This window comes from Neopsephotus bourkii, unplaced genomic scaffold, assembly GCF_033783945.1.
Source record: "Neopsephotus bourkii isolate Nb327-2 ecotype Australia unplaced genomic scaffold, CSIRO-AGI_Nbou_v1 NB_1760, whole genome shotgun sequence".
Classification (NCBI taxonomy): Eukaryota; Metazoa; Chordata; class Aves; order Psittaciformes; family Psittacidae; genus Neopsephotus; species Neopsephotus bourkii.
The window spans coordinates 2,837,520-2,852,830 of NW_026902234.1; the positions used below are offsets into that span (position 1 = coordinate 2,837,520).

Here is a 15,311-nt window from a genome sequence, read left to right on the forward strand (position 1 = left end):
TGTTGGAACAAGTCCAGAGGAGGGCCACGAGAATGATCAGGGGACTGGAGCACCTCCCATATGAAGATCAGCTGAGAAAGTTTGGGCTGTTCAGCCTGGAGAAGAGAAGGCTGTGTGGAGACCTCATAGCAGCCTTCCAGTATCTGAAGGGGGCGTATAGGGATGCTGGGGATGGACTCTTCATTAGGGACTGTAGTGACGGGACAAGGGGTAATGGGTTAAAACTTAAACAGGGGAAGTTTAGATTGGATATAAGGAGGAAATTCTTTCCTGTTAGGGTGTTGAGGCACTGGAATGGGTTGCCCAGGGAGGTTGTGAATGCTCCATCCCTGGCAGTGTTCAAGGCCAGGTTGGACGAGGCCTTGGGTGATATGCTTTAGTGTGAGGTGTCCCTGCCCAGGACAGGGGGGTTGGAACTTGATGATCTAAAGGTCCTTTCCAACCCTAACTATTCTATGATTCTATGTAGAAAAGAGTACATTCATTTATTTAAAAACAACAACAAAAACAAACCAACAACCAACCAAACAAAAACCCCATCAAACAAACACCCCAACCGTCAACAGCGCTGTGCAATTTGTTTTAAGAAGAAAGTCAGGGGATCTACTTTTATTCTCAAGAGTATACTTCTGAGAGGTAGATATGTTCTTATTCCAAAAATGAGATCCTAGCTTACTATTAAGGGACATCAGTGTTGTGGCTGGAGATGTTTTGCTTGTTAAAAAACCATATAATGGTTTAGTACAAGAACTGTTACTAAACTGAGCATTTGACAATTTCAATTTACACATACCTCCAGGTATGGTTTAGAACAAGTACCATCTATTTGACTGCTCAATATTCAGCAGGGATCTACCAACCAGATCTTACACAGAATAGCCACAAATGTTCCTTCCTACTCAGCAAATGGGTGCAGTTCTCATTTTAAACTATTAAAAGATCCTTGCAGTGTTACCCTGACAATATTTTCAGATCTCAAAAATGAAATACTTAAGGACTTAATGAAAGGTAATTATTGAACTCTTATACTCAGCAGAAAATTTAAATTCAGTTCAGCAAAGCATGTGGTATGGAAAAACAAACTATAGGAACAAGTCAGTGCTCTGTTATAGTGTAACAGACCTCCCATTCAGTCAGAGTTCGGTCAGTATTTCCATTAAATACCTGTTTATTCAGAATTTATTACGGGAGTTATTAAGCAGCTACACTCAAACTGACTCTGGCAGACAAAATTTTCCTATACATTCTAAGACCCCTATTATTTAAAGAAGGAAACACCTGTTGCATCCCTTCACAAACACAAGATGGCCCTCAATAGTGTATTTTCTACTCTTAATTCCCATAGTTAGATACATGTCCCCACCAGTAAGTCTTCCTAATGCTCAGTCCACTTTCCCTTTTCTGTGTTTCAACTAACAGGTCACAGCTTTATCTTTGACTGCCTCAGCAAGCACCTTTGAAATATCAGGTAACACCACTGCTCCACTTGACCTTCACCTACCAAAATCTGCTGCTGCAATTAAGCAGATGAACAAAACCAAGTCCTCAACAATTTGAAATTCCATCTGTAGCCCTCCCTAATCAGCCACTGACTTCAAAAAGGCAAAATATGTCATTTTTGAGGACACTGTGGCAATAGAAACTAAAATCGTAACAAAACTCTTAAAGTGCTTTCAATGATAGTCCAAACAGTGTTAAACCTGAACAGGTAGCTTCATTCTAACTGGTAACAGTGCTGCCCTATACTTGCTAGCAGTGCTCTTCAAAATGGCCATTGTGCACTTGACTCATCCTAATCCACCTAAGATTAACATTTGCTGCTTAAAGTTACACTATTCATAACATAGATGCATATAATTTTTAAAAAAGCAATCAAGAAGCCAGAAAAGAACCACCAAGCAATGAAGCAGAAAAACAACACAAACACACAAATAGGACATTTACTTCATAATTTTGAAGGGGAACATTTGATCTAAAAGAAATCAATGAATTCATACATCTGAGTTGAAAAATATGTATTTTTTCAACTATTGGCACAGGATAAAAAACATTCTGCCTTGAATCCAAGGAGGTATGGCAGTCATACTGCTTAATGCATGCACCTTGGAAAGCTAACCAGAAAAGTCTTTTAAACCCTAACGATGAACTGAAAGAGCAATTTGACTCCTCAAATGCCAAACTTGAGTTTCATAGGTCAGATGTTCATACGGAATAACACAGTAACAAGGAAACTACTGATCCTTACTGTTGCTCTAAGCCAAGGTGAAGACTTAGCCTTTGATTATGTATCAAGGCACCAAAGTTGACTATCTGCATTCAGCTCAGGACTGCAAAAAGGGCAGCTTCACAAGGAAAAGCACCCAGTGACATTGATACAAAGAAACTATAGGTACTGGTCTCATAAGGTATGTAAACAAAGTAGAAAAGGAATCCACAAACATAACATCTAAACAGACACTAAATAAACATTTTATGAGTCTTGGACTACTATGTTGGCAAGACAGTAAAAAGCAAAGCAGCAAATGAGCCTCCATAAAGCTAATGGATGACTATGCTCTAAGGCACAAACTCTTACTACCCTTATTTAGTCTGAGTAGTATCCAAAAAGAAGTCACCTTTAGTCCTCTAACAAATCACAGATATTTGTATTTGAAGGGCAGGTCCGCCCGCCGCTTTTATTTTTTTGTCATTTTTAATTTTTTCAAATAGGTCAGCTTGGAGTCTTAGCATGCTGACTGTTTTCAAGCCCTAAAGCTACATCTGAAAAACATTATCATTCAGAGTTCCCAGCTTTCAGGTCTGGGGACATCGTGATATGCTCCAGCAAGATTTCTGCTCTGGACAATCAAGGGACCAAGGCTGCAGGGCACAACATACTGTACCACATACCATGCTGTACAATTGCTCTGTAATTAGAAGCAGATCGACCAAATACAATCAAATTGTCTTCTTTTAAATTCTCTTATGAACTTCCAGAGAAGCACCAGTTTTGAACTGCATAAGAATTAGAGGGAAGACACTAATGAACATCAATTCAGGTGAACTCCAAAGACTCTGTGTCATTTCACTTTAGGTTATAATGACAGCCCCACTTTCTATCTTCAAGCATTCTTGGCAAATAAGCAGCTTTAGATATGAGACCAAAGGCAAATAATTACTTACCTTTCTACATTGACTGGCTTGTCAAATTTAAATAGAATATAATCCCCAGCAACAGGTGTGACAGCCCAGAAAAAATCTTCCCCTACATAGGTTTTTTCTAGCGTGTGTCCCTGGTAGACTTTTAAAGATGTTGAAACCTCTGCAGGTGGATTCACGTGGATTTTATGCAATAATGGTTTCAGGAAGTCTTTATCCTAATTGAAATAAAGACAAGTATCGTGCTGGTCAGATAACCTGTTTCATTATGCTCCCCCCCCCCCCCAAGTGATTACACTTAGAACAAATCCTTGGGGCAAACAGAGAATGAATGCATTACTCATTTCTGTGTGTTTCAGATCTTACTGATAAGATGAACATGTCACTGAAGTAAAAAACATAATAAATAACAAAACCACCAACACCCCCCCCCCCAAAAAAAAACAAACAAAAAACATCCCCTAGCAAAAATCCACAAAACCAAGCTGAAATTAGCACTTATACTTGATTGTAACCAGTTGAAATCAGGTTTCATTCCAACTGGAGTAATGTACAACACGCTTAAAAGTGCCAGACAAGAAAATGTCTGTTTTCTCAAAGGCCACAAAGTTTTTCATTTAATCAACCTGCTCTGGAAAAGAAGCAAAATTTTAGGTACTAACTGTGAGTTTCTGGATCTTCCCTGCTAGAGAGGAGTGGAGGCCAACATGCTGGAAAAGAGAAGGCCTGAAGCGTATCCTCAGGTTAGATTTCTGTCGATCACAATGTTTCTGAAATGATAGGCAGAAGGGGAAATGGAAGAGGGATAAAAAAAGAATAAATCACATTTGTAAAACCAACACAAAGTTGCTGAGTTCCTACTGCAAGTATGTAACATCACATGAATCAAAAATTCTCAACAAGAACCCAGACCTATTTATCTAGTAGTTCTTATTTTAATTCCAGGAATCTACCAATAATGCTGGGCAAATCCAATACTATTCAAGGTTTTTGCACAGAACCTGCTTAGTCTTTCAGCAAGGGAACTACTTGAGAAATGAAGGCCCAAAATTCAAAGTTTACTCCCCATTCAGAACCTTCTCTATGACTGCTATCTAAGCAATGGCTTTCTGCAGAGCCTCAGTGAATGAGGGGTTATGTGAATGAGTTATTTTAGGAATGCTGCGCACAGAAAACAACTAGACTTTTGCTTTTCATTCTATTGCATTAATCTCCAAAATCTGAAACAATAAGAGTCATAATGCCTCTGAGAACTCTCTAAATTTCTTTTTGAGACTAAATTCTTGGTAGGAAGAAAGACTCAGAACATGCAGTACCCCATAATACATAGTATGCTAGCCTCCAGCTCACAAAACCAACTCACCATCATGAAAACATTTTAGAAGCTTTATAATAAAAACAAACTTACAGCATCTTTCTCAGGGTTACACACTTTCACCCAGAGGATATGGTCCAGCAGCCAATCAATAGGTTTCTCTTTATAAAACATAAATATGAACTCTACAATAAGAGTGATATCTGGAGACTGGAACATTTTACCTGTGATGACATTAAAAAACACAGGAGTTATTTTAAAGATAACATTGTCTTCTGAAAACAGTAAGACAACAGATGACAAGTTGGTGCCAAGACAAGAAATGTTAGCAATGAAAAACTTGAAATCTCAATGTTTTAAAAGCTCCATACCTTTTAGCTATGTAAAACTAAATAAAACAACTACTCAAATAAGAAGTCTTTGTACTATATCTTGGTGCTACCAAGATATTCAGTATACAATACAGTCTCCCCAAGAAAAGAACTTGTTGGTCTGTAAAAATAGAAGAAGAGTTACGGACTTGTGTCTATGATTCTCCCTGTCACATGTAAGCTTCAAGCATCTGAGACAAGGAGCTGTTGCAAGTGTTATCTGCTCAGTCATATAATTTCAGCATTTGCCTGTACAAAAAGCAGAGCTGGAACACCTACCACTAACTCCAGATCATTCTGCACAGAAAATCAAAGGGAAAGAAAGAAGCTACTAGACCATAACCAGAGACAATGCAACTTACAAATAAAGACATCACATAGCAGCGACCAGAAGTTTTTGTCTGAAAGGCATAGGCCATCAGCGTACTTACACTAAGGGCTTTCCCAACTAGCTATACTCAAAACAGTCAGCTGCCTAGTAGAAAGTCTCTCCCACAAAAGCTGCAAAACTTCTTTGACAAGTACTGCCATGGCCAAGCATGCTGCTTGGCCAAATCTAGGTGGACTTCTGGGTCACACTGTGCTACAGGTTTCTTGGGATCCCTGCAAACGGTGATGCTTTAAGGAGGCCTTGGCAAAAGAAAGAAATTTACTGTTGATGAAGAAATTCTATTTACTATCAACAAGAGCAACTATTTACATGGTCCTGGAATACACTTCGCTGTCAGCACAGGAGTCTGAAGAGAAAGGTGGACACTCTTAAGAAAGGCATCTTCTATGAAGACACTGCTACCAGAAGCAACACAATTCTGACTGGGGCAGTGCAAGGCTGAAGACGGACTGGTAAGTGCTTGTACCAGGGACTGAGCACCAACTAAACTCCCAAAGGTAGTGTCAGATTTGAGGGTGGATTCAGAGGACATTATCAGGTTTGCAGATGAAGCCTGCCTCTACTTTACTAGGCTACAAAGAAGGAGGCAGGGAGAAAGACGTCACATGACAATGAATCACTCACAAAGACACCAGATGCAGTGATTCAGTTCTGCAGACGGTGGTCAGTGCTGACTTCTGCATGAGCTCTTGGGGCTTGAGGGCACTAATGGATCAGAGTCCACCAGATCAGAGTCTCCAGTGCAAGTGTCCTGTCCCTCCACACTTGGGAGCTCTGTACAACATACTAACGCACAGTACTTAGGCATGTGAAATGTGGTTTGTGTTTCTTGCACTTGTAATCTGAGGTCTTCACAGACTTTTTAGATAAAAAGTTCCATAAGTGGTAGAGACCATAGTATCTTCTTCTACATTTACGAAGAACAGCTGGAGAAGACATTGAGAACAGGCTGCCCTCTGAGATGGCAAAAACATTCCCCACGCTCATCAGAAAATGGGATTTAGTTATTGTCTACAAGAGGACATAATTTGGAAAATCCACTAAGGAGCTATATAGGCTAGTGTGGATTACACACAGGGAACAATGTTTTGTATGAAGGTTAAAAACTATCAGCAGTATACCACTACTTGAACAGATGGCTGAGTGGAAATGAAGAAATGGTGCAGTCTACCTTATTTAGCCATTAAGAAGGATGTTTGCATTTATATAAGCAGAGAAACATAGTGATAGAACAAGGGGCAACGGCTTTAAACTGAAAGAGGATAGATTTAGATTAGACAGTAGGAAGAAATTCTTCACTATGAGGGTGGCGAGGCACTGGCGCAGGTTGCCTAGAGAAGCTCTGGCTGCCCCATCCCTGGCAGTGTTCAAAGCCAGGCTGGATGGGGCTTTGAGCAACGTGGTCTAGTGGAAGGTGTCCCTGCCCACGGCAGGAGGGTTGGAACTGGATGAACGTTAAGGTCCCTTCAACCCAAACCATCCTGATTCTATGATTCTAAGAGAGGGTTATACCTGAAGTATCACCATGAGCCAGTATTACACAAAAAATAAAAAATTATCTAGTCTTAAGTTATTAGGAAACTATTTTCACTGTGACTGTACTTGGGGACTATCACTCAGAGCCAGACCTTCAGTTACTCCTCTTTCTTTTGAGGCTCACTGAAGTCTGTAATTCATAGAAGATTAACACAAGGCAGCATAAAAAAAACACCCAAACAAACAAAATCCACAACAAGAAGATGAGAATTCAAATCCCTGTTGTAACAGGGATCAAAAATTTCTCAACTGAAGCAGGTGACTGAGCCGGGCACAATATACAATATCTCAGAGTAGATACAGTATGCCATTGTAGTAGAACAGGTATCAGTAGTAGTAGACATAGAATGCCATTGTTAGCTTCAACACAGTAGCAACAAGGGTATTAAAGGACAGCATCAAGTTTGCAGGGCCCTGTTATGTGTGCTGACACTATTAGGTATCAGATTCTTACATATGGAGATTAGCTTTGCCAATGCCAGGATCTCAAATCGCAAGATCCTTTATTTTGTCAAAAAGTAGACACATACTTAGAAGGACCATCTATAGGGCATGGTCCTTTCCAGAAAACAGGTATGATGCACTCTCATTCTCTAATGACTACTAGGAAATTCGATCAGAACATAGCCAATGAAGTAATGCTTTTTTTGGAGTTCTGGGATAAGTTTGGAGGGGTCAGCACAAAGCTACATCATGATGCAGTGCAATAAATATAGACATGAAGCATCTGATAAAAGTCACAATTATTTTATCTGTTGGAATGATGCTATATTCATAAAGCAGACCATTCACACCATGGGTTGGCAAAGTGAATGTGGTAAGACATTAACTGACCTGACACTGCTTAATCAAAATTGCTCCTTACAGAAACTTTTAATTTGGCTCTTTATAAATCAAAACCATTGACATCACTTGTGCTTCTTACAATGAGGCCCTTGAATAAGCATCTCCACTTGAAAATAAGCTGTAACTAAAATTTGAAACTCCCCCTAAACAAGGGACAACTCCTGCTAAACTCGGGACAATTGCAAAGCTTTCTTCTTCAAAGACATGAAAGATGTTATGATTTTTTATTAGTATATTGTTACTATCTGTTACTATTTACACACTGTATTGTCATTTTTAAAACATTATTTGTGGAAGTAAATATTTTTAAATGGGTAGGAAACAATCACATGATTTGTACAATGTTGTGTAAAATAATTCATGCAGAATAACAGCTCCTTCCAACTAAACGGGCTTCCAGTTTTCCTGGTGATTCATCTCTGCCTACTGCTTTCAATAGCATAGGGCAGGAGAAGAGAAAAATACAAGGAATCCTAATCAAATACAAGCTGAAAAAATGTGACTAATCAGATGTTTCTGGGATGTTTATAGAACTGAAACCATCATTTCTTGATGACACCTGCTGAGGTAAGTCTGTCATTCACACTTGCATCCGTAGGAAGTGGACCTTTAACTGTAGTGTTGGCCAGATGCAAAATACCATGTAACTCAAAGACAGAAACACCCCCACATTATTGCTCCAATTTCAACAGCAACTGACAGAAGAGAGTTTATCCTCTTCCAGGAGGATACACAGTCATGATGTTCTGCAATGCTTTTCCTGTTATACCCAAGGACAGAGCAATAGAACTACACTATACATTTCTTCCTTTGATTAGCTCATCATCTAAAGAGCACAAGGACTACAGTCTTCAGTTGTCCTCTACAGTGAAAAGACACTCACAGACCATGTAATTTAAAACCTGAATGTTAATGTACCGGATCTGTACCTAAAATTAAATAAGAAGACTGAAAGTAAGAGTGGGAATTTACTCTTTTTCCTAATTTATCATAATTTTACTTAAAATAGAAACAGGTTTAGCAACAAAGTATTTGCTTCCATATGGCAAACTTGGCTAGGCTGAGAGGCACTTTCCTTCAGGCGTGCTGCTGTCAACCACGCAGTCAACCACCCTTGACTCAGGGAATCATTTGGTTAATATGTCACAGGATGCACCAGGAAAACAGAATAAGAAAAAAAAAACCCAACTCAAAACAAATAAAGAAAATTAACACAAACACACACACCTAAAACAAACCCTGATGCATGCAACTGCAACTGGTCAGAATACGCTAAGTAAGCATCAGCTAGCTGTACTTGCATTCCTGTCTTCAGTCCGAGCTGGCCTCTCTATGTTACACTGCCTAGCACAATGGAAGGGTTTGACAGTGCAGGCAAAGCCTTCTCACTTTAATTCCTGGTGACCACTGGAGCGAAAATGAACAACACCCTGCTCCTGGGAAAAGCCCTGGTCCCCCTTCAGTAACCAAGCACAGACAGCCACACACTACTTGCTGAAATGCTGCCACCACCTTCCATGCCCAACTTGGTACAGCTTCGTCCCAGCAACTTGCACAGCATCCCTCATCTGTCACTTCTATTTTAGGACACCTCCGGCACAGCACAGTACTGCTATGGATCAACACCCTCTTTTCTCCCCCAAAACACTCTTGCTACATCTGCTTAAAACCAGGCCTCTGCAGTGAAGCCCTGGGAAAACAAAAACAGGTCTTCAAAGCTCTGGACCCCTGACTGTCCACAGCTAACCCTTGTGATGGGAAGCAGATCAGTACAACTCCTACTCCACAGATCAACACCCCAGCCTCTCTGAATCCAAACCAACCAAACCCCTGCCTAGGCTCTCCTGAGTGTGGATACCAGAAGCTGGTTGGCTTTCCTAGGACATAGCCACAGCCCAAGAACAAGAAGCAGCATTTGCCGAGGTGCTGCAGTCCTGTAGCCTCATACACAGCTGCAGGTGAGGAAAGTGCTGTGAGCCACAGAGCCATTAAGATGTCATTCTAAATCCAGGCTACAGATTGCCCACTGGCCATCCTCAGAATGTAGTCAAAATTCATCAAGCCAAGGATACCTTAGTAAAACCTGCAGTCAACAGGCACCACCTCAAACCAAACATAATGTGAAAGAATTGAAGCAGTGGCTCATCTTGTACCATGCTCATGCACTTGGTACAGTGCATGAGAACAGACACAACCCAGGAGACTTTAATGACAAAATTTCGGAGGTTTCAGATGCTGGGTTCCTACAACCTACCCTTCGGAAAGAAACTTGGAAATCCAAGAGAATTAAGACTCAAAATGTAAAATCTTGCTCCATAAATCTCTAGATATTTATGAAATATGGAAGACTTTCTCCATATTATTTATCTATATTGATAACAGTGAGAGCCAGGACGGGTTAAAAAAAAAGGTATTGCAGAACATTTGCTGTTACTTATTGTGTCCTGCCAAGCCTTCAATCTGACTTTCAGTCCATTTAAATGCTATCCTTAGTGAACTGTTCTGGCCCTGAGTATTTTGTTGGCAAGTACAAAACAGACACAAAATGGAAAATTTTGTTTTCAACAGTTCTCTGAAATGCAAATATCTAAATCATTCCTTCTCATTCTTCTGCATAAGCATCATTAAATATATTAAGCCTATGCCAACAACAGTTTTATATCTGCAAGCACATATTCTAACTATGGTTTAAGTATTTCTATGCTTTTCCTGTTAATGAAATGCAAATACTAGCATTAAAACCAGAACTTCTTTGAAGTTATTTAAATCTCAAATATTTGATTTGATCTACTCTTCCCCAAACTTCACCTATGTGGACAGCTAGAGCAAAACTGTACTCAGAACAACAGGACTTAAAACATCAGATTCAGAGGAACTGTGTAAGATAACCAAAAGGCCAGTTCCAGACCAGTCCATTAAAAGTTTGGGACAGATGGCATTATAGCTACAGTGCAGAGTATTGCGTATCCTCTGTAAAACACTTCAGCTCACAGGCAGTTCCAAGACAAATCACTTATTTCTCATAAAAAAGCTAGTATGACTTTGTTGTGTCAGGGGCCACAATCCAGAAGAGCAAAAGAGGCATCTCCTTCCACAGAGCTTCTAAGGGAAACGGCATACATCTCACCCATTATTTATTAGATACTTGACAACACTAAAGACTATGCTTTCAGTATTAAAAGAACCCCAAAGGAAGCAACTTCTCTGTGGCAGAGGTGACAGAATTCTGTAATCCTGCTGTCAGCCTAAATAGCTGCATTTGCCACTTCTTCATGTAGCACTTGCATAAATTAGATTCTCAGTTCAGAAATACACTGTGACAAGAAAGATTTTTACCTAGCAAACTTGCAAGCTGATCAAGGTTTCCAATAGCTTACAGTGAATCAGCCACACCTCTCTTTTTAGAGAGTATTTCTAAATCAGTAGCATCTAGACAATTCAGTGCTCTACTTGCTCTTAGACATCTACACAAAACCCATCCTCAGTTACATAGCTGCTTTTACTCTTCTCCATAGCTACCCACATTACCAAACTACCATAGTATCAGTATGCATCAAGATCCATAAAGTGACAGCAGAGATGAGAAAAATCTACATTACTCGCATAAAATTTCTATGCAGTATATGGTTACAGCACACCAATGTGCCTCCAAGGCAGAAATTTTAGTCACATTCATGAATACTAATTTCTTTCTCAAAACCTAAAAGCAGGATAAGGAGCTAAACTGAGAGAAAAAAGCTAATTAAATTTTCTAGGTAGAAAAGCAACGTTGAGATGTGTAGCCATAGCTAAATGCATCTGAAATCCTACTGATACCATCTAATTAAAAGGAGACACGCAAATATCACCCAAGGAACAAAGAACAGGGATGCAAGCAGCAGGAGCTAATAACTAAATTTAAACTACAACTGCTGAAAAAAGGCATATAGACAGAGCAGAAAAAAAACTTTAAAAATATTTCTAAACAGTTCTGCAGGTAATTAAGCCAAATCTCAATATTAAGAACTATTTATCTACTCCTGGCTTTAGGCACTGTGCCCTCTACTATAGCAGCACTGAGAACAGAAAGGGCTGTGAAATGTACAAATACACAAATAATAAATACATCTGCATGAGCTAGACAATGCATGTCCTAAACTGTAAGTTGGCTTTGCACAAGTTTTGACATGTCAGCCTTACAAAACTGCAATTTGTAAGTGAGTACACTCCACTACTAAATTAAGCAAATGTAAAAGGAATGTAATTTACTTCCATAGCCCAAAGACATCATACATTTAATTTACATTTCAAGTGCAATTAGGACTGGAGCTAAAACTCAAATTGTGGGCTTAGTTGGGGTTATAGTTTAACTGTTAAAAAAATAGGAAAAAAAGCCTAATCAGATGCTGGTATTTAATCAGTCTCTGTAGCTACAGAACCATAGAGAATTGCAAGGGACTTCCCAACAGAGGAGACAGGTCTATTTAGGGCAAAAGCTTCTGCTTATTTTTCCGTGATATGCAGTACCATATCCTGTTTCTCCCTTCCACCTTTGAGGCCACAAATCCAGTCCCATAACTATTTCAGCAACAGTGCATATCTGTTGACAGCCCAAGGCAACCAAGCAGATAGGTTATATGGTGACAAGATAAATAAGGAGACTTCCCTCTGCCTATTTTCTCTTCTCTCCATTGTTTCTGTAGGTTAGACTGACAGAGAAATATACAAAACACCAGTTTGTACCCTAACACAGCAGCCTTAGGAGATATCTGTTGTTTTCCTTTCTACTCAGTTAATGTCTGAGGCCCTGAAAGTCAGGGAACTATTGCCTCAACAGCACACCTGATGCTGAGCTGGAAAAAGGACAGTACATGCCATTCATACAGTGCCAGCATTCTCAGTGCTACCATTATGGGTCACTGAGTTAAAGATTAAGTCATTCTCTGGAAAGTAGATCCAGAGTAAAAACAAGAGAGAGAAATTCCAAGAGAATGACTGAACTTGGACTGCACTTTATCTGTTGCACATAGAACTTCTTTCTGTTCTAAGCTCAGCTTAGAGCCCTTGCATTGGAATCATTTGTGTTGACTACATAAGGAATCTCCACAGTTCGACTTCACTTTTAATTTTTCCTCACGTATCTCCAGCTTAGTGCCTTTAAACAGATCATGACACATAACTGCAGTAATTAAATAACCCTTTGATTAGTGAAATCCCTTCAAAACAACTCTTTCATGGCATTTCTGTTACATTTAGTACCACTCAATAAAATCATTAGCATAAGAGCAAAAAACCAAAGTAATTTCAACAGCATCCTAGTAGTCAATCCACAAGCCTGAAATGCTGCCTTAGCTTCTCTCACTGTCATTCAGTGCAAATGACAAATAGACTCTAACTACACCTAATAAGGAGCAGACTGTCATAACTTCTCCTTGATTGATTAGAAAGGTGGAGATAGAACAGGCTTTGCAACCAAGACAAAGTGATGCCTGCTTATTCTTGGAAATTTTGTTAGAGACACCAACAAAGTTGTTTTAGGTGGAGTTAGTTCTCATGCTTTTTTCTTTTACTTCAGACAGGTGTGCTCTAATGACATTTTGTTTCACAGCAGCTACATTAAAAATAAGTCATCCCTTGCAGTTCAACTGTATTTTTATGAATGTACTAACTTTTGGTTATAAAAATGCTCTTTTCCAACAGTTTGAGTCATACAAAAGTATACAGATGAGTACACTCAGTCATACAATCGTATATGAAACAACCTGGGGGGACTTTGAGTGGTAGGGGGGAAACAAATAAAACATACAGAAAAAAAACAAAAAAAATAATCCTGAGTTAAACCGGAGTTCGTAAAAAAACCAACAAATTTCTACTTCTTGGGTTATTTCCAGTACAAAGAAGGTAGCTTTGAAGACAGATCACGATTAATTCAGAGTCTGAGGATGAATGTGCTCTTTTGAAGTAAAGTGAACAATTTCTTACCAATGAAACCCAGCTGAGAAAATTCCAGAATCATCCAATCTTCAGAAGCGAGCTGGAGTGCAAAATTTTTTATTGTGCTGAAATAATTCTGCTTGACAACGATGTCATCTTCAAGCTAGAGGAAGGTAACAATGACATAAACATAAATAAAAACAAGAGCCAGAAAAGCAAGAGGAAAAAGTACAGCTAGGAAATTCTGATTTACAATATACTGCTAACACATAGCGGTATATTTCTAATGCAAGCGGCTGCCATAAAACCTAGATGCTATAGACAAGAATAATTATTGTAGGGGTCACAGTCTGTCTATTTGTGGAGAACCATTATCTTTCTGTAGTAAGAATCCACACAGGTATCCCAACTTACTACTTCAGAACACAGCTTTTCTAGCTTCTCCCATAAGAGAAAAATCATCACTGAAATCATGCTAGACTAAGTGACATTACCAGTAGAACAAGTAGAATAGCTGTTTTATTTGTACACAAACGTTACTCTCTTTATTCATGCACCTGACAGCACTGAAAAAATTTCTCCTCTGTGACAAGAAGCTAAGAGACATTGTCCACAGAGGTGAGATTCATTTCACCTGGCTTTAGCTGTCCAACAGAATAGGTGCATAGTCCAAATAAATCATCTAGTCCAGGCATTTGAACTGTCAAGATGGGGTGCTACAAGCCCTTTAATTCATAGTAAATGCAGTGGATCCTGATTCTTCAGTCCTTTCTCCCAGTGTATTCGTGCTCTCCCCCTAGTGAGACACAGTACCAAAATCTAAATTAAGATCATAACTGCAGTTACTCACTAAATCTGCAGTATCTGTAGGTAAAGCTTCTACTTCAAAGCAGCAAGACACATAATTAGGGACAACTCTGAGCTAAATTAAAGCAAAATTGCTTAACTCTGTTCTTGAAAACCTCTTTAAAAAGGAATACAGAAAACAAGTCTAGCAACACATTGAAAACGTATCTACACACAACAGTCATTAGCGTGACCAGCAGGTTGAAGGAGGTAGTCCTGCTCCTCTATTCTGCTCTTGTGAGACCTCACTTGGAGCATTGTGTACAGTTCTGGTGTCCTCAACATAAAAAGGACATGGAAATGGAACTGTTGGAGCAAGTCCAGAGGAGGGACATGAGGATGATCAGGGGACTGGAGCACCTCCCGTATGAAGGTAGGCTGAGAAAATTGGTGCTGTTGAGCCTGGAGAAGAGAAGGCTGCGTGGAGAAATCATAGCAACCTTCCAGTATCTGAAGGAGGCCTATAAAGATGCTGGGGAGGGACTCTTCATCAGGGACTGTAGCGACAGAATAAGGAATAATGGATTCAAACTTACACCGGGCAAGTTCAGGTCAGATATAAGGAAGAAGTTCTTTACTGCGAGGGTGGTGAGGCACTGGAACGGGTTGCCCAAAGAAGTGGTAAATGCCCCATTCCTGGCCGTGTTCAAGGCCAGGTTGGAGAGAGCCTTGGGTGACACGGTCTAGTGAAAGGTGCCCCTGCCCATGGCAGGGGGGGATGGAACTAGATGATCTTAAAGTCTTTTCCAACCCTAACCATTCTATGATTCTAAATAAACTAATGCTGCATTTGCCTTGAAAAGAAAGTAAAACTGGATTTTAACTCAAATTCCATTTAGAACTGTGCAGGTGGATTTTCCCTAGGCAGCTGCCTGTATTCCTCACTTTTTTTACTAAGCATCTTAAAAGAAAATTAGTCACATAGGACAAATTGCTTTCTACTTCAGAGGCAGTG

General features: G+C 39.6%; 1 protein-coding gene across 2 annotated transcripts in view; it reads right to left on the reverse strand.

The window, feature by feature from the left end:
- MGAT4A (alpha-1,3-mannosyl-glycoprotein 4-beta-N-acetylglucosaminyltransferase A) overlaps positions 1-15,311 on the reverse strand; it is a 79,871-nt gene that overhangs the window by 13,984 nt on the left and 50,576 nt on the right. For both annotated transcript variants that reach the window (XM_061377928.1, XM_061377927.1), the window contains 4 exons: positions 13,559-13,673; positions 4,547-4,677; positions 3,801-3,908; positions 3,163-3,356 (listed from right to left, as the gene is read on the reverse strand). In XM_061377928.1, the coding sequence (XP_061233912.1) occupies positions 3,163-3,356; positions 3,801-3,908; positions 4,547-4,677; positions 13,559-13,673 (548 nt within the window). The remainder of the gene's footprint in view (positions 1-3,162; positions 3,357-3,800; positions 3,909-4,546; positions 4,678-13,558; positions 13,674-15,311) is intronic.